At 48.7% G+C, this 25,394-nt stretch overlaps 1 protein-coding gene across 1 annotated transcript in view; it reads right to left on the bottom strand.

Annotated features, from left to right (window-relative positions):
* Window positions 1-7,790: 7,790 nt before the first annotated feature.
* The window catches only part of robo2 (roundabout, axon guidance receptor, homolog 2 (Drosophila)), a 428,769-nt gene continuing 411,165 nt past the window's right edge, over window positions 7,791-25,394 (bottom strand). Inside the window, exons 26-30 of the mRNA XM_064985273.1 lie at window positions 18,706-18,891; window positions 18,033-18,191; window positions 16,744-17,019; window positions 12,599-12,796; window positions 7,791-11,032 (exon numbers count right to left, since the gene is read on the bottom strand). Coding sequence (XP_064841345.1) covers window positions 11,031-11,032; window positions 12,599-12,796; window positions 16,744-17,019; window positions 18,033-18,191; window positions 18,706-18,891 — 821 coding nt within the window. The 3' untranslated portion in view covers window positions 7,791-11,030. The remainder of the gene's footprint in view (window positions 11,033-12,598; window positions 12,797-16,743; window positions 17,020-18,032; window positions 18,192-18,705; window positions 18,892-25,394) is intronic.

Here is a 25,394-nt window from a genome sequence, read left to right on the forward strand (position 1 = left end):
TGAGACTGAGACTGGGGATGAGACTGAGACTGAGACTGAGACTGGGGTTGAGACTGAGACTGGGGCTGAGACTAAGATTGAGACTGAGTCTGAGACTGGAGCTGAGACTGAGACTGAGACTGAGACTGGAGCTGAGACTGAGACTGAGACTGAGACTGGGGCTGAGACTGAGACTGAGACTGGGGCTGAGACTGGAGCCGAGACTGAGACTGAGTCTGAGACTGGGGTTGAGACTGAGACTGGGGTTGAGACTAAGAATGAGACTGAGACTGAGACTGGGGCTGAGACTGAGACTGGGGTTGAGACTGAGACTGAGACTGAGACTGGGGGTTGAGACTGAGACTGAGACTGAGACTGAGACTAAGACTGGGGTTGAGACTGAGACTGGGGATGAGACTGAGACTGAGACTGAGACTGGGGTTGAGACTGAGACTGGGGCTGAGACTAAGATTGAGACTGAGACTGAGACTGGGGCTGAGACTGAGACTGGGGTTGAGACTGAGACTGAGACTGAGACTGAGACTGGGGTTGAGACTGAGACTGAGACTGAGACTGGGGCTGAGACTGAGACTGGGGTTGAGACTGAGACTGAGACTGAGACTGGGGCTGAGACTGAGTCTGAGACTGGGGCTGAGAATGAGACTGGGGTTGAGACTGAGACTGGGGATGAGACTGAGACTGAGACTGGGGCTGAGACTGAGACAGGGGCTGAGACTGAGACTGAGTCTGAGACTGGAGCTGAGACTGAGACTGAGTCTGAGACTGAGTCTGAGACTGGGGTTGAGACTGAGACTGGGGTTGAGACTGAGACTGGGGTTGAGACTGAGACTGGGGCTAAGACTGAGACTGGGGTTGAGACTGAGACTGGGGCTAAGACTGAGACTGGGGTTGAGACTGAGACTGGGGTTGAGACTGAGACTGGGGCTAAGACTGAGACTGGGGCTAAGACTGAGACTGGGGTTGAGACTGAGACTGGGGCTGAGACTGAGACTGGGGTTGAGACTGAGACTGGGGTTGAGACTAAGATTGAGACTGAGACTGAGACTGGGGCTGAGACTGAGACTGGGGTTGAGACTGAGACTGAGACTGAGACTGGGGTTGAGACTGAGACTGAGACTGAGTCTGAGACTAAGACTGGGGTTGAGACTGAGACTGGGGATGAGACTGAGACTGAGACTGAGACTGGGGTTGAGACTGAGACTGGGGCTGAGACTAAGATTGAGACTGAGACTGAGACTGGGGCTGAGACTGAGACTGGGGTTGAGACTGAGACTGAGACTGAGACTGAGACTGGGGTTGAGACTGAGACTGAGACTGAGTCTGAGACTGGGGCTGAGACTGAGACTGGGGATGAGACTGAGACTGAGACTGGGGCTGAGACTGAGACTGGGGTTGAGACTGAGACTGAGACTGAGACTGGGGCTGAGACTGAGTCTGAGACTGGGGCTGAGAATGAGACTGGGGTTGAGACTGAGACTGGGGATGAGACTGAGACTGAGACTGGGGCTGAGACTGAGACAGGGGCTGAGACTGAGACTGAGTCTGAGACTGGAGCTGAGACTGAGACTGAGTCTGAGACTGAGTCTGAGACTGGGGTTGAGACTGAGACTGGGGTTGAGACTGAGACTGGGGTTGAGACTGAGACTGGGGCTAAGACTGAGACTGGGGTTGAGACTGAGACTGGGGCTAAGACTGAGACTGGGGTTGAGACTGAGACTGGGGTTGAGACTGAGACTGGGGCTAAGACTGAGACTGGGGCTAAGACTGAGACTGGGGTTGAGACTGAGACTGGGGCTGAGACTGAGACTGGGGTTGAGACTGAGACTGGGGTTGAGACTGAGAATGGGGTTGAGACTGAGACTGAGACTGAGACTGGGGTTGAGACTGAGACCGGGGTTGAGACTGAGACTGGGGCTAAGACTGAGGATGAGACTGGGACTGAGGCTGGGACTGAGTCTGAGGCTGGGGCTGAGACTGAGGCTGGGACTGAGGCTGGGACTGAGTCTGAGGCTGGGGCTGAGACTGGGGCAGAGACTGAGGCTGGGGCAGAGTCTGAGGCTGGGGCTGAGGCTGAGACTGAGGCTGAGACTGAGGCTGGGACTGAGCCTGGGGCTGAGACTGAGGCTTGGGCAGAGTCTGAGACTGAGACTGGGGCTGAGACTGGGACTGGTGTTGAAACTGGGGCTGAGACTGAGTCTGAGACTGGGGCTGAGACTGGGACTGGGGTTGAGACTGGGGCTGAGACTGGGGCTGAGACTCAGACTGAGACTGGTGCTGAGACTGAGCCTGGGGCTGAGACTGAGGCTGGGGCGGAGTCTGAGACTGAGAATGAGACTGGGGCTGAGACTGAGGCTGGGGCTGAGACTGAGACTGGGGCTGAGAATGAGACTGGGGCTGAGACTGAGACTGAGACTGGGGCTGAGACAGAGTCTGAGACTGAGACTGGGGCTGAGACTGAGACGGAGACTGAGACTGAGACTGGGGCTGAGACTGAGTCTGAGACTGAGGATGGGGCTGACACTGAGACTGAGACTGGGGCTGAGACTGAGTCTGAGACTGGGGCTGAGACTGGGTCTGAGACTGGGGCTGAGACTGGGGCTGAGACTGAGACTGAGACTGAGACTGGGGCTGAGACTGAGAATGAGACTGGGGCTGAGACTGAGTCTGAGACTGGGGCTGAGACTGAGTCTGAGACTGGGGCTGAGACTGAGAATGAGACTGGGGCTGAGACTGAGACTGAGACTGAGACTGAGACTGGGGCTGAGACTGAGCCTGAGACTGAGACTGAGAATGAGACTGAGTCTGAGACTGAGAATGAGACTGGGGCTGAGACTGAGACTGAGACTGAGACTGGGGCTGAGACTGAGACTGAGACTGAGTCTGAGAATGAGACTGAGGCTGGGGCTGAGGCTGGGACTGAGACTGAGGCTGGGACTGAGGCTGGGACTGAGACTGAGGCTGGGACTGAGGCTGGGACTGAGTCTGAAGCTGGGGCTGAGACTGAGGCTGGGACTGAGTCTGAGGCTGAGACTGGGGCTGAGACTGAGACTGAGACTGAGGCTGGGACTGGGGCTGAGACTGAGTCTGAGACTGAGACAGAGACTGGGGCTGAGACTGAGTCTGAGACTGAGACTGAGACTGGGGCTGAGACTGAGACTGGGGCTGAGACTGGGACTGGGGTTGAGACTGGGGCTGAGACTGGAGCTGAGACTGAGACTGGGGCTGAGACTGAGACTGAGACTGGGGCTGAGACTGAGACTGAGTCTGAGACTGAGACTGAGACTGGGGCTGAGACTGAGTCTGAGCCTGAGACTGAGTCTGAGACTGAGACTGAGACTGGGGCTGAGACTGAGACTGAGTCTGAGACTGAGACTGAGACTGAGACTGAGTCTGAGACTGGGGCTGAGACTGAGACTGAGTCTGAGACTGAGACTGAGACTGAGACTGAGACTGAGACTGAGTCTGAGACTGAGACTGAGACTGAGACTGAGACTGAGTCTGAGACTGGGGCTGAGACTGAGACTGAGTCTGAGACTGAGACTGAGACTGGGGCTGAGACTGAGACTGGGGCTGAGACTGAGACTGGGGCTGAGACTGAGACTGAGTCTGAGACTGAGACTGAGACTGAGACTGAGTCTGAGACTGGGGCTGAGACTGAGACTGAGACTGAGACTGGGGCTGAGACTGAGACTGAGAATGAGACTGGGGCTGAGACTGAGAATGAGACTGGGGCTGAGACTGAGAATGAGACTGGGGCTGAGACTGAGACTGGGGCTGAGACTGAGAATGAGACTGGGGCTGAGACTGAGGCTGAGACTGGGGCTGAGACTGAGAATGAGACTGGGGCTGAGACTGAGTCTGAGACTGGGGCTGAGACTGAGAATGAGACTGGGGCTGAGACTGGGGCTGGAGCTGAGACTGAGAATGAGACTGGGGCTGAGACTGAGACTGGAGCTGAGACTGAGAATGAGACTGGGGCTGAGACTGAGAATGAGACTGAGGCTGAGACTGAGACTGGGGCTGAGACTGAGGCTGGGGCTGAGACTGAGACTGATACTGGGGCTGAGACTGAGGCTGGGGCTGAGACTGAGGCTGGGGCTGAGACTGAGAATGAGACTGGGGCTGAGACTGAGAATGAGACTGAGGCTGAGACTGAGACTGGGGCTGAGACTGAGGCTGGGGCTGAGACTGAGAATGAGACTGGGGCTGAGACTGAGGCTGGGGCTGAGACTGAGAATGAGACTGGGGCTGAGACTGAGACTGGGGCTGAGACTGAGGCTGGGGCTGAGACTGAGGCTGAGACTGAGACTGAGACTGAGACTGGGGCTGAGACTGAGAATGAGACTGGGGCTGAGACTGAGTCTGAGACTGGGGCTGAGACTGAGAATGAGACTGGGGCTGAGACTGAGTCTGAGACTGGGGCTGAGACTGAGTCTGAGACTGGGGCTGAGACTGAGAATGAGACTGGGGCTGAGACTGAGTCTGAGACTGGGGCTGAGACTGAGAATGAGACTGGGGCTGAGACTGGGGCTGGAGCTGAGACTGAGAATGAGACTGGGGCTGAGACTGAGACTGATACTGGGGCTGAGACTGAGGCTGGGGCTGAGACTGAGAATGAGACTGGGGCTGAGACTGAGTCTGAGACTGGGGCTGAGACTGAGAATGAGACTGAGTCTGAGACTGGGGCTGAGACTGAGTCTGAGACTGGGGCTGAGACTGAGAATGAGACTGGGGCTGAGACTGGGGCTGGAGCTGAGACTGAGTCTGAGACTGGGGCTGAGACTGATACTGATACTGGGGCTGAGACTCAGACTGAGACTGGGGCTGAGACTGAGAATGAGACTGGGGCTGAGACTGAGTCTGAGACTGAGACTGGGGCTGAGACTGGGGCTGAGACTGAGACTGAGACTGAGACTGGGGCTGAGACTGGGGCTGAGACTGGGGCTGAGACTGGGGCTGAGACTGAGACTGAGACTGAGACTGGGGCTGAGACTGAGTCTGAGACTGAGACTGGGGCTGAGACTGGGGCTGGAGCTGAGACTGAGTCTGAGACTGGGGCTGAGACTGAGACTGATACTGGGGCTGAGACTCAGACTGAGACTGAGACTGGGGCTGAGACTGAGACTGAGAATGAGACTGGGGCTGAGACTGAGTCTGAGACTGATACTGGGGCTGAGACTCAGACTGAGACTGGGGCTGAGACTGAGAATGAGACTGGGGCTGAGACTGAGTCTGAGACTGAGACTGGGGCTGAGACTGAGTCTGAGACTGGGGCTGAGACTGAGTCTGAGACTGAGACTGGGGCTGAGACTGAGTCTGAGACTGAGACTGAGAATGAGACTGAGGCTGGGGCTGAGAATGAGACTGGGGCTGAGACTGAGAATGAGACTGAGACTGATACTGGGGCTGAGACTCAGACTGAGACTGAGACTGAGACTGAGACTGAGTCTGAGAATGGGACTGGGGCTGAGACTGAGACTGGGACTGAGACTGAGACTGAGACTGAGACTGGGGCTGAGACTGAGTCTGAGACTGAGACTGAGACTGAGACTGGGGCTGAGACTGAGTCTGAGACTGGGGCTGAGACTGAGACTGAGACTGAGACTGGGGCTGAGACTGAGTCTGAGACTGGGGCTGAGACTGAGACTGAGACTGAGACTGGGGCTGAGACTGAGTCTGAGACTGGGGCTGAGACTGAGACTGGGACTGAGACTGAGACTGAGACTGAGACTGAGACTGGGGCTGAGTCTGAGACTGAGACTGAGACTGGGGCTGAGACTGAGACTGAGACTGGGGCTGAGTTGTGACATAGTGAATGTGTCCCTGCTTCACCAGCACTGATGGATTATTTGCTGAATCTTTGTCATTATGAGTACAAATATTTTCCAACCGTTTCCAATATCACGTACGTGGAGGGAAGGAAGGCCTTGGGAAAAAAGAGAGGGAGAGAGAGAAAGAAAGGAAGAAAACGAGTGAGTGGGGTGAGAGAAAACAAGAGTGAGAGAGAGGGAGAGAAATGTAGAGAAAGATCAAAGATATTAACATGAATAATTGCTGTCATTTAGGTGGAGCGGAGAGCAGGAATGGGATAATGAAATAATTTAACGAACTATACAACAGCCTTTTATTGGTTTTCATTACGTGAGCCATCGTTCCTTAAACTCCATCAGACTAGCTGGCTTTCACATTACAAATCAGATGGAGGTCTGTCTAAAAGCCTCTCTATGCTCAGAAGAACATCACCCAAAGCAGTCTGTAAGTACACATAGACATACCAAATGACAGGGGACACAGTGCAACCTAACATTCAGATGAGACATTTGCTCTGATGGACTTGTTAAGGAGAAAAGTCAGTTTTCCCTCCAAGCAGTTATCAACACCTCATTCTGCCTCATTTGCTGACTCTATTTTGTCACATCCTGGTGTTCAAAAAGGAAAAATATAAAATTAACTATCTGAGCAACATTTCTGTCTCAAGTTATTTTAAGTTCTTAAGTGTTATTCAAAGCGCGGGTGCCTATCTCATTGAGGGATTTGGCGTTGTGTTTGATGTTGGCACTCTCCGAGAGGAGCAGCATGTCAACTGGTTTGACACAAAAATCACAGCTGAGTCAGACACCCTCTCAAACACATACAGTACACACAGGCACGAACACACCCCCCCCCCCCCCCCACACACACACACACACACACACACACACACACACACACACACACACACACACACACACACACACACACACACACACAGGACAGAAGGAAACAATATTCTTTTTAGAGGAGACTTCAGAGTTGTTGTCTTTCTCTTGGAACAAATACTGTATGTCCAAAAATCCATACTCAAGATGTCAGCCAATGAAACCATGGTACAGTAACGTTCCAGCCGACTTTGAAAGATACTGATATTGTGTAAAACACCTTGTCAATCAACGGAGCGAAAGACAAGGGTTCACATTTTTCAAAAATATTTTATTTGTTGATAGTGATCCAGGCACAAGGAAAGAAAATAACTTGGATTGATTCTTACAGGACATGGGAATGAGTAAAAGTTGAATTTCTTGCTCCACTATTTTCCTCTTCTTGGACAAGGACATGCAAGGGAATACAGAAGGTTGTACAGAATGTAGAAATGGCATTGGAGAGATGGCATCACCTTGCCCGACACTGTACAGAAAGACTTCACCCAACAACTTGCTCTTTTTCTCTTTTTTTAATCCTCTTTTTTTGTTGCAAAAAGACGAACACACAGATCCAACAATACTGAGAAAAGGAACCAAAGAGACGGAAAGCCAAAGTACTTTCCAACCTTCCAAAAAATACACCTGTATCTATTGTCTTGTCAAGCAAATGAGGAGCATATCGCTGTTTGTGTTTGGAAAAAGTTTGAGTTTCTTTCGTTTTAAAATGAGACGGAGCAGAGTTGTTAACATGCAGGACCCAGTGACTCCATTGTCTCTGACAACTAATGACTCAGCTTTGCAACTTGCTGTGAACCTGGAGAGTCAATCAAGTCCTTATGGCCTAGCTCAGGGATGGGCAATTTCAGTCCTCGGTGGGCCTTATTGATGCCACATTTTTGCCCCAGCTAACTCACCTGACTCCAATAATCAACTAATCATGATCTTCAGTTAAGAATGCAATTAGTTTAATCAGCTGTGTTTGCTAGGGATGGGGACAATGTGTAACAGCACTCTGGCCCCTGAGGACTGGAGTCGCCCATCCCTGGCCTTCTCCGACAGCAAAGCTTACAAAAAACAAAACATTTTATATTCCACAAATCTTTATGCATATTTCACAATATACCTTTTTATTATCATTTTAATAAATAAAAAACAACAACACTGTGATTTAAAAGAAAACCATGATTATTAAAAAGACACAAAAACACATTAGAAGTATCAATATTAATTTGGTATGTTCTGTTCCTGACATCTTGTCTTAAGGTGGATGGACCAGCACGTTAAACGTGGAATTAAAACCACTGGCGAAAAGAAATGAAACAGGACAGCATCGGACATAAAAGAGGGATATCTTTCAGCAATGAAACTGGAATGAAATGACCGAGTGAAGATGCATATGAATATCTACACACATACATGAACACGGCCAGAATGTACAGTAAAATAACCTGAGACACTCCTTGCACCTCATTTCCAGAACACTGGCCACTAGGTTGATGATATGAAATGACAGTGACATGAACACAACAGTACAACAGTATATCTGGCAAAGCCTTCCGTTTGCTTTCCAACTCTCCTTTTATCGACATTAAGCAGTACAAAAGAAGACAAAATAAACATTTTACCGGTAAAATCCTGAACGTTGATATCGAACACATCGTTAAGCAACCTTTTTGAGTCCATAAAAGGCATACAAAGAAACAGGCATTAAAAAAATGATAAGAACATTGTTTGAGAAGATACAAATTGAACATCTGAGGCTGAATAGTTCCATGCGGCAGAAGGAAAACGTGTTGTGACAGACAGATAGAAAGTAGTGCTATATGATGTAGAGACAGAGGCAGTGTGATCTCCTACTGCAGGTGGCTCTTCTCCATTCTGACTGTACCTGCCTTCTGCTTCACTACCTAATGCATTCTGGGAATTGGAGTCCCAATAGGGAGTCTAGTTAATGTTCTACTGTGTGCTAATTATAACATAGTACCATACTTCAAGGCAGGGACTGCAGTGCTCCGACTGAAACAGATACACAACAGTTGAGGCAGAAGCAGGCCATTGTGATGTTTTTCATGGGATGCCATGGATGTGGAGTACATTTGACATTTCTATTTGAGTAATTTAGCAGAAGTTCTTATCCAGAGCGCCATACGGAAGCAATTAGGGTTAAGTGCTGACAGATTTTTCACCAAGTTGGCTTGGGGATTCGATCCAGCAAAAGTTCAGTTACTGGACAACGCTCTTAACCAAGTATGTTGGCCGCACGGTAGCCTAGTGGTTAGAGTGTTGGACTAGTAACTGAAAGGTGGCAAGTTCAAATCCTGAGCTGACAAGGTACCAATCTGTCATTCTACCCCTGAACAGGCAGTTAACCCACTGTTCATAGGTTGTCATTGAAAATAAGAATTTGTTATTAACTGATTTGCCTAGTTAAATAAAGGTAAACAATAAATTACGTGCTCTAAATTAAGCAAAATAAAGTTAAAATGGATGACAAATGAAACATTTGACTCTCGAGACAAAAGAAGAACCTATTCTAAAGCCTCTTTCCTGGCAATGGAGTGGCTATAGCATCAATATTACTGTTTGTTCTTACTACAACTGGGTTCGACCAATCCAGAGTTAACAGTGGGATGATTAAAAGGAAGCAAGTCGTATGTCAGTTTTAGATTTAAGCAATAAGGCACCTCGGGGTTTGTGGTATATGACCAATGTACCATGTCTAAGTGCTGTTCGCGGAGTGCCTCGATTCAGCCCATAGCCGTGGTATATTGGCCATATACCACAAACCCCCGAGGTGCCTTATTGCTATTATAAACTGGTTACCAATGTAATTAAAGCAGTAGAAATAAATGTTATGTCATACCTGTGGTATACGGTCTGATATACCACGGCTTTCAGCCAATCAGCATTAAGGGCTCGCAAACACCCAGTTTATAATATAGATTACACCTATTGAACTATGGCTTTGAGGCTCCTCATAGTGTATTCTAAGTGCTACTCTATGGTTTCAGTGACTAGATTCTAGATGTTCACTTTGTCCATATTGCTCGACGCATTATACAAATGATCTTCAGATGAAAACAAAAACTCTAGAATTCAATGAAGATAGAATCAAAGAAGATGAGATGAAGATCAAATAAATTGTAAACACTGGCATGAAGATGAGGGCCCAGCTAGACGTTCATTGTAATGTGGCTGTGTTATGTTCTGAAAACAAGACAATGCCTGGACTACCTCACAACTGCCAGCTCTAACAAGTCTATAGCAGTCCATTTGTAGGACTATACAATTGCAATAGAATCAGATGACGTTAACCCAATAATCAACTAATAAAAAAAATAAAAAAATGTAAGCTTTATAGAACAAGGCAAGTCGGTTAAGATCAAATTCTTACTCACAATGACGGCCAAGGAACAGTGGGTTAACTGTTACCTTATCAACTCTGGGATTCGATCAAGCAACCGTTCAGTGACCGTTCAGTTACTGGCCCAATGCGCTAACCATTAACACCTCTCTCTGTCTCTACTCTGCCTCTTCTCTGCCCCCAACCTCAAAGACACAAGAACAAAAGACATCTGCTTTCTGATGAGCCCTAACTTGGGAATGGGTATCCATTTAGTTGCTGTCCATAAGCAACCTCTTACTCTTTAATATCTCTCTGTACATTAGTATATATTTTCTCATCTTTCTAGAGAAACTCCTCTTCACATGTTCTTCCGGTACTTCCTGTCAGTAGGAGCTATGCTTTTGTGCTTATCACCAAAAATCGCAGTGCAAAAAAACAATAATAATTAATAATAATAATGATAATAATTAATCAATGATAGGTATTAACAAATGATGGGTCGTAAAAACAATTATTTTATGGCACACCAGCCTATCAATTCACGTATAATACAAATGACTAGATATAACCAACAGTATGGAATGAAGAAGCTCAAACTGAAGTCGGCTTGCATAGCGATGCAACAACAAGGTAAATCATCTATTTACAGGAAACAAGATGCACTTTTCCCCCAAGGACAGTTACTTTGAAAATGTGTTTTCTCATAAAGGTGTTTTCATTATTTTGTTAACTTGCTCTTTTCTGACTGAAAAAAATGAAGGTGGAAGGTGGGAAATCATTTTCTTGAGGACAACAACATAGTGGGATGTACAGTATGTATGTCTGTGTTCATACAGCACATGTACAGTTCTGTTATGGTGGTCATCATCGTCATCTTCCTGCTCCTCTCCTCTGGTCATACACAAACAAGGACAAAGTTCATTGCACCAACAGGCGAGGCGTGATTCTGATGAGGACAACGAGGCTTACTCCAGTTCAGTTCAGATACTACTTCAGGCAGGTCACTCTGTGAGAGAGACAGAGAGAACAGCAATGTCAAGACATAGCTAAATCTTTGCCAAAATGATATACATTTAGGGTGCGTCATACATTTACTCTTGCTATCTACTCCGATTTCAGAGCACTCTAGTCTGAGTGTGTCAGAGCACAGGGAGGAGGTCAGAGACCTGGTTGGTGGTGCCAGGGCAACCATCTCTACCTCAATGTGATCAAAACAAAGGAGATGATTGTGGACAACAGGAAAAGGAGTATTGAGCACGCCCCCATTCTCAGCGACGGGGCTGTAGTGGAACAGGTGGAGAGCCTGTTGGTGTCCACATCACCAACAAACTATCATGGTCCAAACACACTAAGACCGTTGTGAAGAGGGCACGACAAAACCTATTCCCCCTCAGGAGACTGAAAAGATTTGGTTGGGGTCCTCAGATCCTCAAAAGGTTCTACAGCTGTAACATCGAGTGCATCCTGACGGTTTGCATCACTGCCTGGTAAGGCAACTGTTTGGACTCCGACTTCAAGGCACTATAGAGGGTAGTGCGTACGGCCCAGTACATCACTGGGGCCAAGCTTCCTGTCATCCAGGACCTCTATATCAGGTGGTGTCAGAGGAAGGCTCAAAAAATTGTCAGACTCCAGCCACCATGGTCATATACTGTTCTCTCTGTTACCGCACGGCAAGCGGTATTGGAGCGCCAAGTCTAGTTCCAAAAGGATTCTGTACAGCTTCTACACCCAAGCCATAAGGCTCATGAACAGCTAATCAGACCCTTATTTTATGCTGCTGCTACTCTCTGTTTATAATCTATGCATAGTCACTTTAACTCTCCCGACATGTACATATTACCTCAATTACCTCAGGTAACCGGTGCCCCTGCACATTGACTCTGTACTGGTACATATGTATATAGCCTCACTTGTTATTTTACTGCTACTGTTAAATTACATGCTACTTTTATTTTCTATTTTTTACCATTTTTTTCTTAACTTTTTAAAGCATTGTTGGGCTTGTAAGTAAGTTGTAATTCTGCACATGTGACAAATAACATTTGATTTGATTTGATTTGAATAACTTCCAAATGCTCAACACCTGTTGATTATGACCGGTATCAGTAAACGTTGGCAACATTTTTAAAATTAAATTGTTGCCAGCTGCAGTTACCGTCACCAACGCCCTGGATAATATGAAAACAGCCTAACCAGACCTGCTAGGGGAAGTAAAATGTTCAGAGTGAGGTGTTCTCTCATTTGCGTCTGGAAGTAGCTAGCAAAATAGCCAACATTAGCCAGTTAGCTTGGGTGCTTGACTGCCGTTGTGAGGTCAGAACGCTCGGATCAACCCTACTCCTCAGCCAGAGCATTCAGTGTGCTCTCTGAACACTCTGATTTTACAAACGGACAATCTGACAGCGCTCTGAATTTACCAATGACCAGAGGGCACTTTGAGCGTACTCTGGCACTCCCGATTGAATTTACGAACGCATAATCAATATAGTCAATATAATCAATATAGTTGCCTATGACATCAAAATTCCTTCTTGTGATAAGACAGTAGACAAAATGGTGTGATACTTACATAACTCGCCTGAGTACTGTCCCTGTCCGTTGGTCCCCAGGAAGTCATTGAGGTCTGTGGCAGTCCGTTGGTGTGGCCCTCGAGGTCCCTCTCCCTTGCGTGGCCCCGTGGAGCCCTTGGAGGAGGCTGTCCCAGAGGAGCTGTGGCCCCCAGGGGAGGGGAACGAGGGTTTATTGTAGGGGGGCAGGCACCCCTCTTCTGGACAAACACACAGAGGGAAACATTCAGATTGTTACTATTAACCCTGACTGCAGTTGAGAGTGTTTTATTTATTTTAAATTATATTAACCTTTATTTTACCAGGCAGGTCAACTAAGAACAAATTGTTATTTAAAATGACGGCCTGGCAAGAGGAAAAAGGGCTCCTGTGGGACAGAGGTCGAGGAAAATGCATCTCATTTACAGAAACGACATGGGGAGGGACAACAAAAGTGTTTAACAACATGGCTGTTTGTCGGTTCATTTTGGGGGGCGAGGTAAGTTTGGGCAGACGTAGGTGGATTGGCTGGGTGGTGGTGGTTGCAGAAGGAACTATAGTGAGACAGAAAGCCCGTTGGCAGACCTCCCTCCTAATGACATCTGCAGTGTGTTGGTGCCAGTGGGCAGTGTGGGCTCACACATGGGTCCCCCAGCTAACGCCCTTATGAAGAGGGGAAAGGCAACTACAGAGTTGTTAGTGTCTGCTGTGGTACCCCCTGCTGCAAATCAGTATATTGTAGTGTTGACCTGCTGTGGCACCCCCTGCTGCAGATCAGTATATTGTAGTGTTGACCTGCTGTGACACCCCCTGCTGCAAATCAGTATATTGTAGTGTTGACCTGCTGTGTACCCCCTGGCACCCCTGCTGCACCTGCTGTGACACCCCTGCTGCAGATCAGTATATTGTAGTGTTGACCTGCTGTGACACCCCCTGCTGCAAATCAGTATATTGTAGTGTTGACCTTGATCAGTATATTGTAGTGTTGACCTGCTGTGGCACCCCTTGCTGCAGATCAGTATATTGTAGTGTTGACCTGCTGTGGTACCCCGTGCTGCAGGTCAGTATATTGTAGTGTTGACCTGCTGTGACACCCCCTGCTGCAGATCAGTATTTTGTAGTGTTGACCTGCTGTGGTACCCCCTGCTGCAGATCAGTATATTGTAGTGTTGACCTGCTGTGGTACCCCTTGCTGCAGATCAGTATATTGTAGTGTTGACCTGCTGTGGCACCCCCTGCTGCAGATCTGTATATTGTAGTGTTGACCTGCTGTGGTACCCCCTGCTGCAGGTCAGTATATTGTAGTTTTGACCTGCTGTGACACCCCCTGCTGCAGATCAGTATATTGTAGTGTTGACCTGCTGTGGTACCCCCTGCTGCAGATCAGTATATTGTAGTGTTGACCTGCTGTGACACCCCCTGCTGCAGATCAGTATATTGTAGTGTTGACCTGCTGTGGCACCCCCTGCTGCAGATCAGTATATTGTAGTGTTGACCTGCTGTGGTACCCCCTGCTGCAGATCAGTATATTGTAGTGTTGACCTGCTGTGGCACCCCCTGCTGCAGATCTGAATATTGTAGTGTTGACCTGCAGTGACACCCCCTGCTGCAGGTCAGTATATTGTAGTGTTGACCTGCGGTGGCACCCCCTGCTGCAGATCAGTATATTGTAGTGTTGACCTGCGGTAGCACCCCCTGCTGCAGATCAATATATTGTAGTGTTGACCTGCGGTGGCACCCCCTGCTGCAGATCAGTATATTGTAGTGTTGACCTGCTGTGACACCCCCTGCTGCAGCTCAGTATATTGTAGTGTTGACCTGCTGTGGTACCCCCTGCTGCAGATCAGTATATTGTAGTGTTGACCTGCTGTGACACCCCCTGCTGCAGATCAGTATATTGTAGTGTTGACCTGCTGTGGTACCCCCTGCTGCAGATCAGTATATTGTAGTGTTGACCTGCTGTGACACCCCTGCTGCAGATCAGTATATTGTAGTGTTGACCTGCTGTGGCACCCCCTGCTGCAGATCAGTATATTGTAGTGTTGACCTGCTGTGGACACCCCCTGCTGCAGATCAGTATATTGTAGTGTTGACCTGCTGTGGCACCCCTGCTGCAGATCTGAATATTGTAGTGTTGACCTGCAGTGACACCCCCTGCTGCAGGTCAGTATATTGTAGTGTTGACCTGCGGTGGCACCCCCTGCTGCAGATCAGTATATTGTAGTGACCTGCGGTAGCACCCCTGCTGCAGATCTGCTGCGGTGGCACCCCCTGCTGCAGATCAGTATATTGTAGTGTTGACCTGCTGTGACACCCCCTGCTGCAGCTCAGTATATTGTAGTGTTGACCTGCTGTGGTACCCCCTGCTGCAGATCAGTATATTGTAGTGTTGACCTGCTGTGGTACCCCCTGCTGCAGATCAGTATATTGTAGTGTTGACCTGCTGTGACACCCCCTGCTCCAGGTCAGTATATTGTAGTGTTGACCTGCGGTGGTACCCCCTGCTGCAGATCAGTATATTTTAGCACTGACATGCTTTGGCACCTTCTGTGTATCAGTCAACTTGGAGAGCCTTCTGAACTCTGCTGTGTATCAGTCAACATGGAGAGCCTTCTGAACTCTGCTGTGTATCAGTCAACTTGGAGAGCCTTCTGAACTCTGCTGTGTATCAGTCAACTTGGAGGGCCTTCTGAACTCTGCTGTGTATCAGTCAACTTGGAGGGCCTTCTGAACTCTGCTGTGTATCAGTCAACTTGGAGAGCCTTCTGAACTCTGCTGTGTATCAGTCAACTTGGAGAGCCTTCTGAACTCTGCTGTGTATCAGTCAACTTGGAGAGCCTTCTGAACTCTGCTGTGTATCAGTCAACATGGAGAGCCTTCTGAACTCTGCTGTGTATCAGTCAACTTGGAGAGCCTTCTGAACTCTGCTGTGTATCAGTCAACTTGGAGAGCCTTCTGAACTCTGCTGTGTATCAGTCAACTTGGAGGGCCTTCTGAACTCTGCTGTGTATCAGTCAACTTGGAGGGCCTTCTGAACTCTGCTGTGTATCAGTCAACTTGGAGAGCCTTCTGAACTCTGCTGTGTATCAGTCAACTTGGAGGGCCTTCTGAACTCTGCTGTGTATCAGTCAACTTGGAGGGCCTTCTGAACTCTGCTGTGTATCAGTCAACTTGGAGGGCCTTCTGAACTCTGCTGTGTATCAGTCAACTTGGAGAGCCTTCTGAACTCTGCTGTGTATCAGTCAACTTGGAGAGCCTTCTGAACTCTGCTGTGTATCAGTCAACTTGGAGAGCACTTTTTATTGTCTTCTGAAGAAGAATCTGATAAATGTGATAGTTCTCTGTATCTCCGGGTCTGTCTGTCTGTCTCTCTGTCTGGCTCTCTGTCTGCCTCTCTGTCTGCCTCTCTGTCTGTTGCTCTGTCTGTCCTGGCACAGACAGGACAGGAACACAGCATGGTGAGGTCTAATGACTCCACACACAGACAGATGGGTGGAGTGGTGGAGTGGCCGCTGTTTGTCTGAGAGGAGAAAGCTGGGGTGATTAGACTGCATCTGTCTGGCTAGAGCCTTCTGCCTGGACTGGGCTGGAGCCGGACACCATTGGCGATGCCTACAGGCTGTGTGTGTGTGTGTGTGTGTGTGTGTGTGTGTGTGTGTGTGTGTGTGTGTGTGTGTGTGTGTGTGTGTGTGTGTGTGTGTGTGTGTGTGTGTGTGTGTGTGTGTGTGTGTGTGTGTGTGTGTGTGTGTGTGTGCGTGCGTGCGTGCGTGCGTGCGTGCGTACAAGTGGCAGACAGTGCAATCTGTTCATGGGAGCTCAGTCTCCTCTCAGCAGGAGATTGAACACCAGGGTTTAGTAAAGGCTCTGGTCTGCCAAGGCACCGCGGCCATCAGGACCCTGCTGTCACACAGTTGAGGGCTCTGGATCTCTCTCTGTACAGCAATGGCTGCTGACCTAACCACATATCTACTGGCTCCATACTGTGGTGCGGAATATGAGTTATTGTTCTAAAGTAATGTTCGTTCACATCCAACACACTGCCACAATTGCAGGAAACAAGAAATTTGCATCTGCAAAACACGTGCAATGAATGGAATGTTTGGATTGGGTCGAGCCTTTCAGACAGCGTGCTGGCATTTTCACTTGCTTTTACCCTCCAGTCCAGTACCTGTTTTGTGTCCCCTGCGTGGGTCGTCTCCTCGGTCCATGGATGCTAGTCTGTCCTGGGCCTGGCGGTGCCGTTCCAGAGAGGTGCGTGTCTGTCTGTCCATGCAGCTCTTCATCTCCTCCAGCCCAGACAGGGGCATGGGGGGGCCACACATGGGCTGGCGCTCCAGGGACGTGGCCTTCTTCTCGGTTGGGGGGCACACACCGCCTACACTACGGGCTCCATGGATAGGCCCTGGTCCCTGGATGGGCGGGGGGTCAGGGGGAGGAGGTAGGTCTGGGAGGGAGGGGTGATGTGGTTAACAACATGGTAACAGTCTGGTGATATATCAGTAATCAGTCAATCAGTATTAATCAGTAATTGTATTATTGTCCAAGTCCTTATAGATCAGGGCTCTCCAACCCTGTCACTGGAGAACTATCCTCCTGTAGGCTCCAATCCTGTCACTGGAGAGCTATCCTCCTGTAGGCTCCAACCCTGTTACTGGAGAGCTATCCTCCTGTAGGCTCCAATCCTTTCACTGGAGAGCTATCCTCCTGTAGGCTCCAACCCTGTTACTGGAGAGCTATCCTCCTGTAGGCTTCAATTCTGTTACTGGAGAGCTATCCTCCTGTAGACTCCAATCCAGTATCTCTCCAGGAACAGGGTTGGAGTGAAAACCTACTGGACAGTATCTCTCCAGGAACAGGGTTGGAGTGAAAACCTACTGGACAGTATCTCTCCAGGAACAGGGTTGGAGTGAAAACCTACTGGACAGTATCTCTCCAGGAACAGGGGTACTGGACAGTATCTCTCCAGGAACAGGGTTGGAGTGAAAACCTACTGGACAGTATCTCTCCAGGAACAGGGTTGGAGTGAAAACCTACTGGACAGTATCTCTCCAGGAACAGGGTTGGAGTGAAAACCTACTGGACAGTATCTCTCCCAGGATGAAAACCAGGACAGTCCAGGAACAGGGTTGGAGTGAAAACCTACTGGACAGTATCTCTCCAGGAACAGGGTTGGAGTGAAAACCTACTGGACAGTATCTCTCCAGGAACAGGGTTGGAGTGAAAACCTACTGGACAGTAGCTCTCTAGAAACAGGGTTGGAGTGAAAACCTACTGGACAGTATCTCTCCAGGAACAGGTTTGGAGTGAAAACCTACTGGACAGTATCTCTCCAGGAACAGGTTTGGAGAGCCCTGGTATAGATGATGAGTAATTTGTGTCAGAGGTAAGTCTCCGCTTATACAACGTTCTGGGAAAGTTCTGGTTAAAACACCAAGCCGTCCAGGATCCCTCTCTTACCGTCTGCACTGGCGTCTCTCTTGTGGGGCGCGGTGCCCTGTCCCCGGGGCTTGCGGGTGGGCCGGGCAGCCCTCTGGTGGCCCAGGCTGTGTGTGCCCACCATGCTGCCATCTGTAGAGAAGGGACTGCTGGGCCGGGCCCGGTGTGACAGCCCTTTACCTGGAGGAGGAGGGAGAAAAGTGGCGAGAGAGGCCACTGGGTTAGTGGAGGTACTGCGGGGAACATGGAGAAAGGCGGGTTAAAGAGCATGCCTGGGATGAGAATGTTGATTTCCAAGCAGGAAGCTTGCGGGATCCCATGGAAGGTTCAGTTAGTTCATCAGTCACCAGAAATCCTCAAAATCACTCCATTATTTTGACAATGAGAAAGTACAGGCAGTGTTAGAAGCCTGCAAAGAAATCACCAGTGAGTTCACCCAGAAATCTTTCCTCTATCCCAATTTGGTAGGAGTCAGAGTGCAAAGCTGGAGGAAAGTTAGAGTTGAATCAAGGTTTGTATCCTTTGTTCAGCCACATATTGTAGAGCCATGCAGATTTTCCACCAACAGCAGTAGAGAGGAGAAAACACCAGCCAGCAGATGGCAGGAAGTAGATCAATCACTGCATCTCTTTCTGAGTCATACAGAGGTTCCAGAGAGAACAGGCTGGAGAGGCTCCACTCCTCATATACCAACCTCTCTTGGCCAGGCTGGTGCCCTGCAGGTGGTAGCCTGCCTTGTCAGCGGCTGCCACCAGGGCCTGGGCGAAGCTACACTGGGTGTAGAGGGACCCGTCAGAGGAGCTGCCCACACTGGACCTGTGGCTGGAGTAGTGACGGTCATCTTCCTCTGAGGCTGACCCCCAGCCGTTAACCATGGACCCTGAGGGACACCACCAGCTAGACCATCAGAGCACTGCACAGGGTGTGTGTGTGTGTGTGTTTGTGTGTTCACAAATCAAGTAAGAGTCTTTAATATCCAACCGCATCATTTTTATAGCCTCCAGACCCCAAGCGAGGAAATTCCACAGACACAAAAGGTGGCACACCTGTCCAGAGCTGAGCTCCAGTATTACCTGAGGTGACACAGATAAAGCAGCTCACTAAACACTGTGTTGAGTCAAACACCTAATGGTGTCGCTGTTATAAACACCTGTCTCTCTTGTCAGGCCTTGTTAATGCACTTCACGATCTGTGGAAAGTCCTGCAGCATTGACGTGTGATATAGTAGGAATACCAAATCTTTGAAGCTCAATGATATCACTAAACCAAGGCAGCAGAAATATGTAGCCTGTTGTATCACTCTCAGGAAGATTTAAAGACAAAAAGGGGAAAATGTCACATGCTGTTACGGCTCTCATTTGTGGAATGACCGGACCAAGGTACAGCGTGGTAGGTGTACATCGTTCTTTTTATTGATGACACCAAAAGCTAGATAATAACGACAAAAACGAAAGCGCACAGTTCTGTAAGGCAAAATAAACTATACAGAAAACAAGATCCCAGCCTCCCGGGTGGCGCAGTGGTTAAGGGTGCTGTATTGCAGCGCCAGCTGTGCCATCAGAGACTCTGGGTTCGCGCCCGGGCTTTGTCGTAACCGGCCGCGCCTAGCGTCATCCGGGTTAGGGAGGGCTTGGCTGGTAGGGTTGTCCTTGTCTCATCGCGCACCAGCAACTCCTGTGGGGGGCCACAGTGCGCGCTAACCAAGGTTGCCAGGTGCACGGTGTTTCCTCTGACACATTGGTGCGGCTGGCTTACGGGTTGGATGTGCGCTGTGTTAAGAAGCAGTGAGGCTTGGTTGGGTTGTGTATTGGAGGACGCATGACTTTCAACTTTCGTCTCTTCCGAGCCGTATGGGAGTTGTAGCGATGAGACAAGATAGTAGCTACTAAAACAATTGGATACCACGAAATTGGGGAGAAAAAGGGGTAAAAAAATAAATAATAATAATTAAGAAAAGAAAACAAGATCCCACAAAACCCAAAAGGAAAATGATCCCCATTCAGAGACAACGATAGACAGCTGCCTCTGATTGGGAACCAAAAACACAAAGAAATAGAAAACATAGATTTTCCCACCCGAGACACACCCTGACCTAACCAAACATAGAGAATAATAAGGTTCTGACACATGCAAAATAATCAATATCTAGATTTCGCAGAAATACTGGAAGCTTATGTAAAACCTTGTGTATTGTGAGTGTTTTTCCTATCTGTGTTACTGTTAGTATGTCTAGATCCTTTAAGATACTCCTAAATAAATCCTTTCCAGTACTTGCAATAAAAAGTTTCATCGTGCCAACAAAAATATGCCACTCTGGCAGGCGAGATTACAGTCCGCTTATACGACAGCTTTCTGTCTGCTTGCTTGGCAGACACAATGAAGTGGCACTTACCCAAACACACACACACACACAAAATCCTGTGGTTCGCAGGCAAGCAGATGAGACAAAAATGAAAAGCAGAGTGTGGATGGTGTGATGAAGAAAATCGGGAAATATGGTAAGGAGCTCAGATGGAGGAGTAAAGGTCATGGGGACAGAGGGATGAGGGCAAAGACGGGGCAGCAGGGATGAGAGGGGTACTGAAAGGGGGGTCAATAGGTAACAGAGGGGAAGAGGGGAACAGTGTAGAACAGAGGGGATGAGAGGGGTGAAGAGAGGGGGGCTGGGATGAGGGGTTCAGTGTGGAACAGAGGAGATGAGAGGGGTGAAGAGCGGGGGGCTGAGATGGGGGGGTTTAGTGTGGAACAGAGGGGGTGAGAGGGGTGAAGAGAGGGGGGCTGAGATGAGGGGTTCAGTGTAGAACAGAGGGGATGAGAGGGGTGAAGAGAGGGGGGCTGAGATGGGGGGTTTAGTGTGGAACAGAGGAGATGAGAGGGGTGAAGAGCGGGGGCTGAGATGGGGGGTTTAGTGTGGAACAGAGGGGGTGAGAGGGGTGAAGAGAGGGGGGCTGAGATGAGGGGTTCAGTGTAGAACAGAGGAGATGAGAGGGGTGAAGAGCGGGGGGCTGAGATGGGGGTTCAGTGTGGAACAGAGGGGGTGAGAGGGGTGAAGAGAAGGGGGCTGAGATGGGGGGTTCAATGGGATGAGATTGGTGAAGAGAGGGGAGCTGAGATGGGAGGTTCAGTGTGGAACAGAGGGGGTAGGATGGGTCAGTGGAAACAGAGGGGATGAGAGAGGTGAAGAGAGGGAGGCTGAGATAGGGGCAGTGTGGATCAGCCTCCCATCTCAGAGGGGTACTGAGATGGGAGTCAGTAGGGTGACAGAGGAATGAGAGGGGTGAGGAGAGGGGGTCAGTAGGGAGTAGAGGGGATGAGAGGGGTACTGAGATGGGGTAAGCGGGAACTGAGGGTGACAGACGAATGTCTGGCCAAGGCAGACATACAGAGGAGCAGGCATACCAGACGTCTGGCCAAGGCAGGCCCATAGAGGAGCAGGCATGCCAGAGGTCTGTCCAAGGCAGGCCCACAGAGGAGTAGGCATGCCAGAGGTCTGGCCAAGGCAGGCCCACAGAGGAGTAGGCATGCCAGAGGTCTGGCCAAGGCAGGCACAGAGAGAACCAGGAGAGGATCAACTAAAGCCAACCACACACATGCACCAGCTGTACTGACAGAGTCCCTTTCATACTACACTTCTCACTGGAACACAACATTAGTCCAGTACTGTAACTGTCATAAAACTCCCTATCTGATTTATGTTTGCGTATCCAAAGGAAATCAGGAAACTACCTAAAAGTGCTTTTCAATTTCTCGCCCCTGAGCCCCTTCACATCACAATGTTGTGGTTTGTGCAGAACCCAACTTAAACAAGGCCTCAGGGAACTAAAGCTTTCAACTACCAGCTCACTTTATAACAGTTTTTCTCTCTGAGAAACGATGGCAGCAAATGATTCACAAATTAACAATTCAATAAACCTGGGAAAACTTCAAACCTTACACATTCCAATGTTACTGCACTGACTGAAAATACCCAAGACACTAACTACTTTCTGGCCTTTATCTTACCAGGCTATTTTCTCTCAAACTATTTCTCTCTGAGTTTTGATTCTAAGAAAAAAAATGGAAAAAGTGAGAGTGCAATTCTTCTGGGTCCAATCCTCCCACAAAGACTAGTGCAGATATTGAAGTAAAATCAGAGCAAGAGACAGCCAAACCAAGGCACTGAGGCTTCCTTCCGAATCCTCTCCTTCAGCTCAGAACCACTGCCTCAGCACATCACATCACAAAGTGAGTTTCCAGCCACACTAACTGCAACTCTCTACTACTCCAGTGTGTCTTTGGGACACTGCTATCCCTGAGACGTCAAGCAAACTTTGGTCTTGTTGTCGTAATGTACTAACAGTAGAATCTTCTGAAACAAATCGTGCATAATCAACTTTGCATAAGTGCAATTGTATTCTTTTCCATAGGATTCAGATGAAGGTTCCATGCAATTTTCAAATTACAGGGCTTACTAATTACAAAAAACCATCTCTCACCTGCTATGCTCCCTGTGCTAATGGTTCAGGCCAGTAAACAGGAGCTAGCCACTAGCCAGGGGCAGTAAACAGGAGCTAGCCTCTAGCCAGGGACAGTAAACAGGAGCTAGCCACTAGCCAGGGACAGTAAACGGGAGCTAGCCTCTAGCCAGGGACAGTAAACAGGAGCTAGCCACTAGCCAGGGACAGTAAACAGGAGCTGGCCTCTAGCCAGATACAGTAAACAGGAGCTAGCCTCTAGCCATGGTCATTAAAAAAGAGCTAAAGTAGCCACTAGCCAGGGACAGTAAACAGGAGCTAGCCACTAGCCAGGGACAGTAAACAGGAGCTAGCCACTAGCCAGGGGCAGTAAACAGGAGCTAGCCTCTAGCCAGGGACAGTAAACAGGAGCTAGCCACTAGCCAGGGACAGTAAACGGGAGCTAGCCTCTAGCCAGGGACAGTAAACAGGAGCTAGCCTCTAGCCATGGGCATTAAAAAAGAGCTAAAGTAGCCACTAGCCAGGGACAGTAATGGGAGCTAGCCACTAGCAGTAAACAGCAGCTACAGTAGCCACTAGCCAGAGGCAGAGGCAGTAAACGGGAGCTAGCCACCAGCAAGGGAAAGTAAATGGGAGCTAGTAACTAGCCATGGGCATTAAAAGGGAGCTACAATATTCACTAGCCAGGGGCAGTAAAAGGAGCTACAGTATTCATTAGCCATGGGCATTAAAATGGACCTACAGTATTCGCTAGCCAGGGAGCAGTAAAATGAGCTACAGTAGCCACTAGCCAGGGGCAGTAAAATGAGCTACAGTATTCACTAGCCAGGGGCAGTAAAAGGAGATACAGTATTCACTAGCCAGGGGACAGTAAAAGGAGCTACAGTATTCACTAGCCAGGGGCAGTAAAAGGAGCTACAGTATTCACTAGCCAGGGGGCAGTAAAAGGAGCTACAGTATTCACTAGCCAGGTGCAGTAAAAGGAGCTACAGTATTCACTAGCCAGGGGCAGTAAAAGGAGCTACAGTATTCACTAGCCAGGGGCAGTAAAAGGAGCTACAGTATTCACTAGAGAATAATCACTGAGGATGTTATCTGAGATCACTGAGGATGTTATACTGCAGCATCAGTAACCCTGGGATAAAGTACCTCTGTGTTTTCATATCAGCCGAGCCATGGGCATTTAATACAGCCGCAGGTGGATTCACTTTTGTCTTTAGAAAAAGATGCTGTATTACAGTGTGCATGACATATTATTAAAACAATAACACATCTATAATGTTGGGCTCTACAGAATGCTGCTCCTGCACTCCACTTTCCACAGCCTCAAAATGGTGGCCACGATAAATCCCCCCTTCCTCCTCCTTACTCTCTCTGCCCTTCCCACTAACTCTGGAGCTGGGCCCGTGTCTGTGCTGTCAAACGGTGGGGAGCAGGGAGAGACTTGTGGAGAGATAAGAAGAAATAGTGGTGTCTTCAGAGTAATACAGTGCAGGAGAGATGCAGCAGATTAGGGCCCAGTCGCAGCTTTATATTCCTCTAAATATATCAACAGCAGCATGTGTCACAGCTGCCACAGCTCCTGTTCCATCATCCCACAGAAAAACGAGACTCTGGGGCTACAGTCGACAGACCAGCCAAGCAGCCGTGTCAACCCTCTCTCCCTCTTTTCATGCCCCTCTTTTTATAGATACACTATATATCTCTCTCTGTCTCTCTCTCTCTATATCTCTTCCTCCCTCTCTTTGTCTCGCTCTGTCTCTCTCTAGATATATCTCTTCCTCCCCTCTCTCTGTCTCTCTCTCTCTCTCTAGATATATCTCTTCCTCCCCTCTCTCTGTCTCTCTCCAGATATATCTCTTCTTCCCTCTCTCTTTGTCTCTCTCTCTGTCTCTCTAGATACATCTCTTCCTCCCCTCTCCCTGTCTCTCTCTCTGTCTCTGTAGATATATCTCTTCCTCCCCCTCTCTCTGTCTCTCTCTAGATACATCTCTTCCTCCCCTCTCTCTGTCTCTCTCTCTGTCTCTCTCTAGAGATATCTCTTCCTCCCTCTCTCTGTCTCTCTAGATATGTATCTTCCTCCCTCTCTCTTTGTCTCTCTCTAGATATCTCTTCATCCCTCTCTCTCTGTCTCTCTCTAAATACATCTCTTCCTCCCTCTCTCTGTCTCTCTCTAGATATGTATCTTCCTCCCTCTCTCTTTGTCTCTCCATAGATATACTGTTTCCCTTTTTCTCTTCTATTCTTCGTTCTATCCCTCCCAACTCAAAAAACACAGAACTGATGCGTCATCCTGTCTATAGTATCAGCCTTGTCCAGTATAGAGGACTTGTATGTCCTGTTCAGTCGGTATGAGAGACGCAGTAGGATACAGCCGTGCTGTTTCTGCTTCTCCAATGTCATGCCCTTCACATGTCTCTCTCTCCGACAGACAGGCGGCTGTAAAAGATTTCAGTGAGTTGTAAAAATTGAAATGGTGCCTCCAGTCTGGAATGGAATATTCCGTACGTGAAATGTATTCTAAATCTCTTATGGACATGGCACTTGCTGACGCTTTGTGTGAGCTAAATCCCTGTCTGTGTGTCTGTCTGTCTGTCTGTCTGTCTGTCTGTCTGTCTGTCTGTCTGTCTGTCTCTCCCTCTCTCTCTCTCTCTCTCTCTCTAAAATGTATGAACTTTCTTATCTCTTTTTGTGTATGATAATTATAATACCAGTCTGCCAAAACCACTTGAACAAACTGGGCTTAAGGTACATTCAATACATTCATCAGACGAGGTGCACAGTCAGTTGGAAGTACTGACAAATTGGAGGTGGCTCTGGCAACAGCTCTGGTGGACATTCCTGCAGTCAGCATGCCAGTTGCACCCTCCCTAAAAACTTGAGGCATCTGTGGTATTTTGTTGTGTGTTGTGCAATTCTATCACTTTTT

This window comes from Oncorhynchus masou, chromosome 13 (genome assembly GCF_036934945.1).
Source record: "Oncorhynchus masou masou isolate Uvic2021 chromosome 13, UVic_Omas_1.1, whole genome shotgun sequence".
NCBI classification, from domain to species: Eukaryota; Metazoa; Chordata; class Actinopteri; order Salmoniformes; family Salmonidae; genus Oncorhynchus; species Oncorhynchus masou.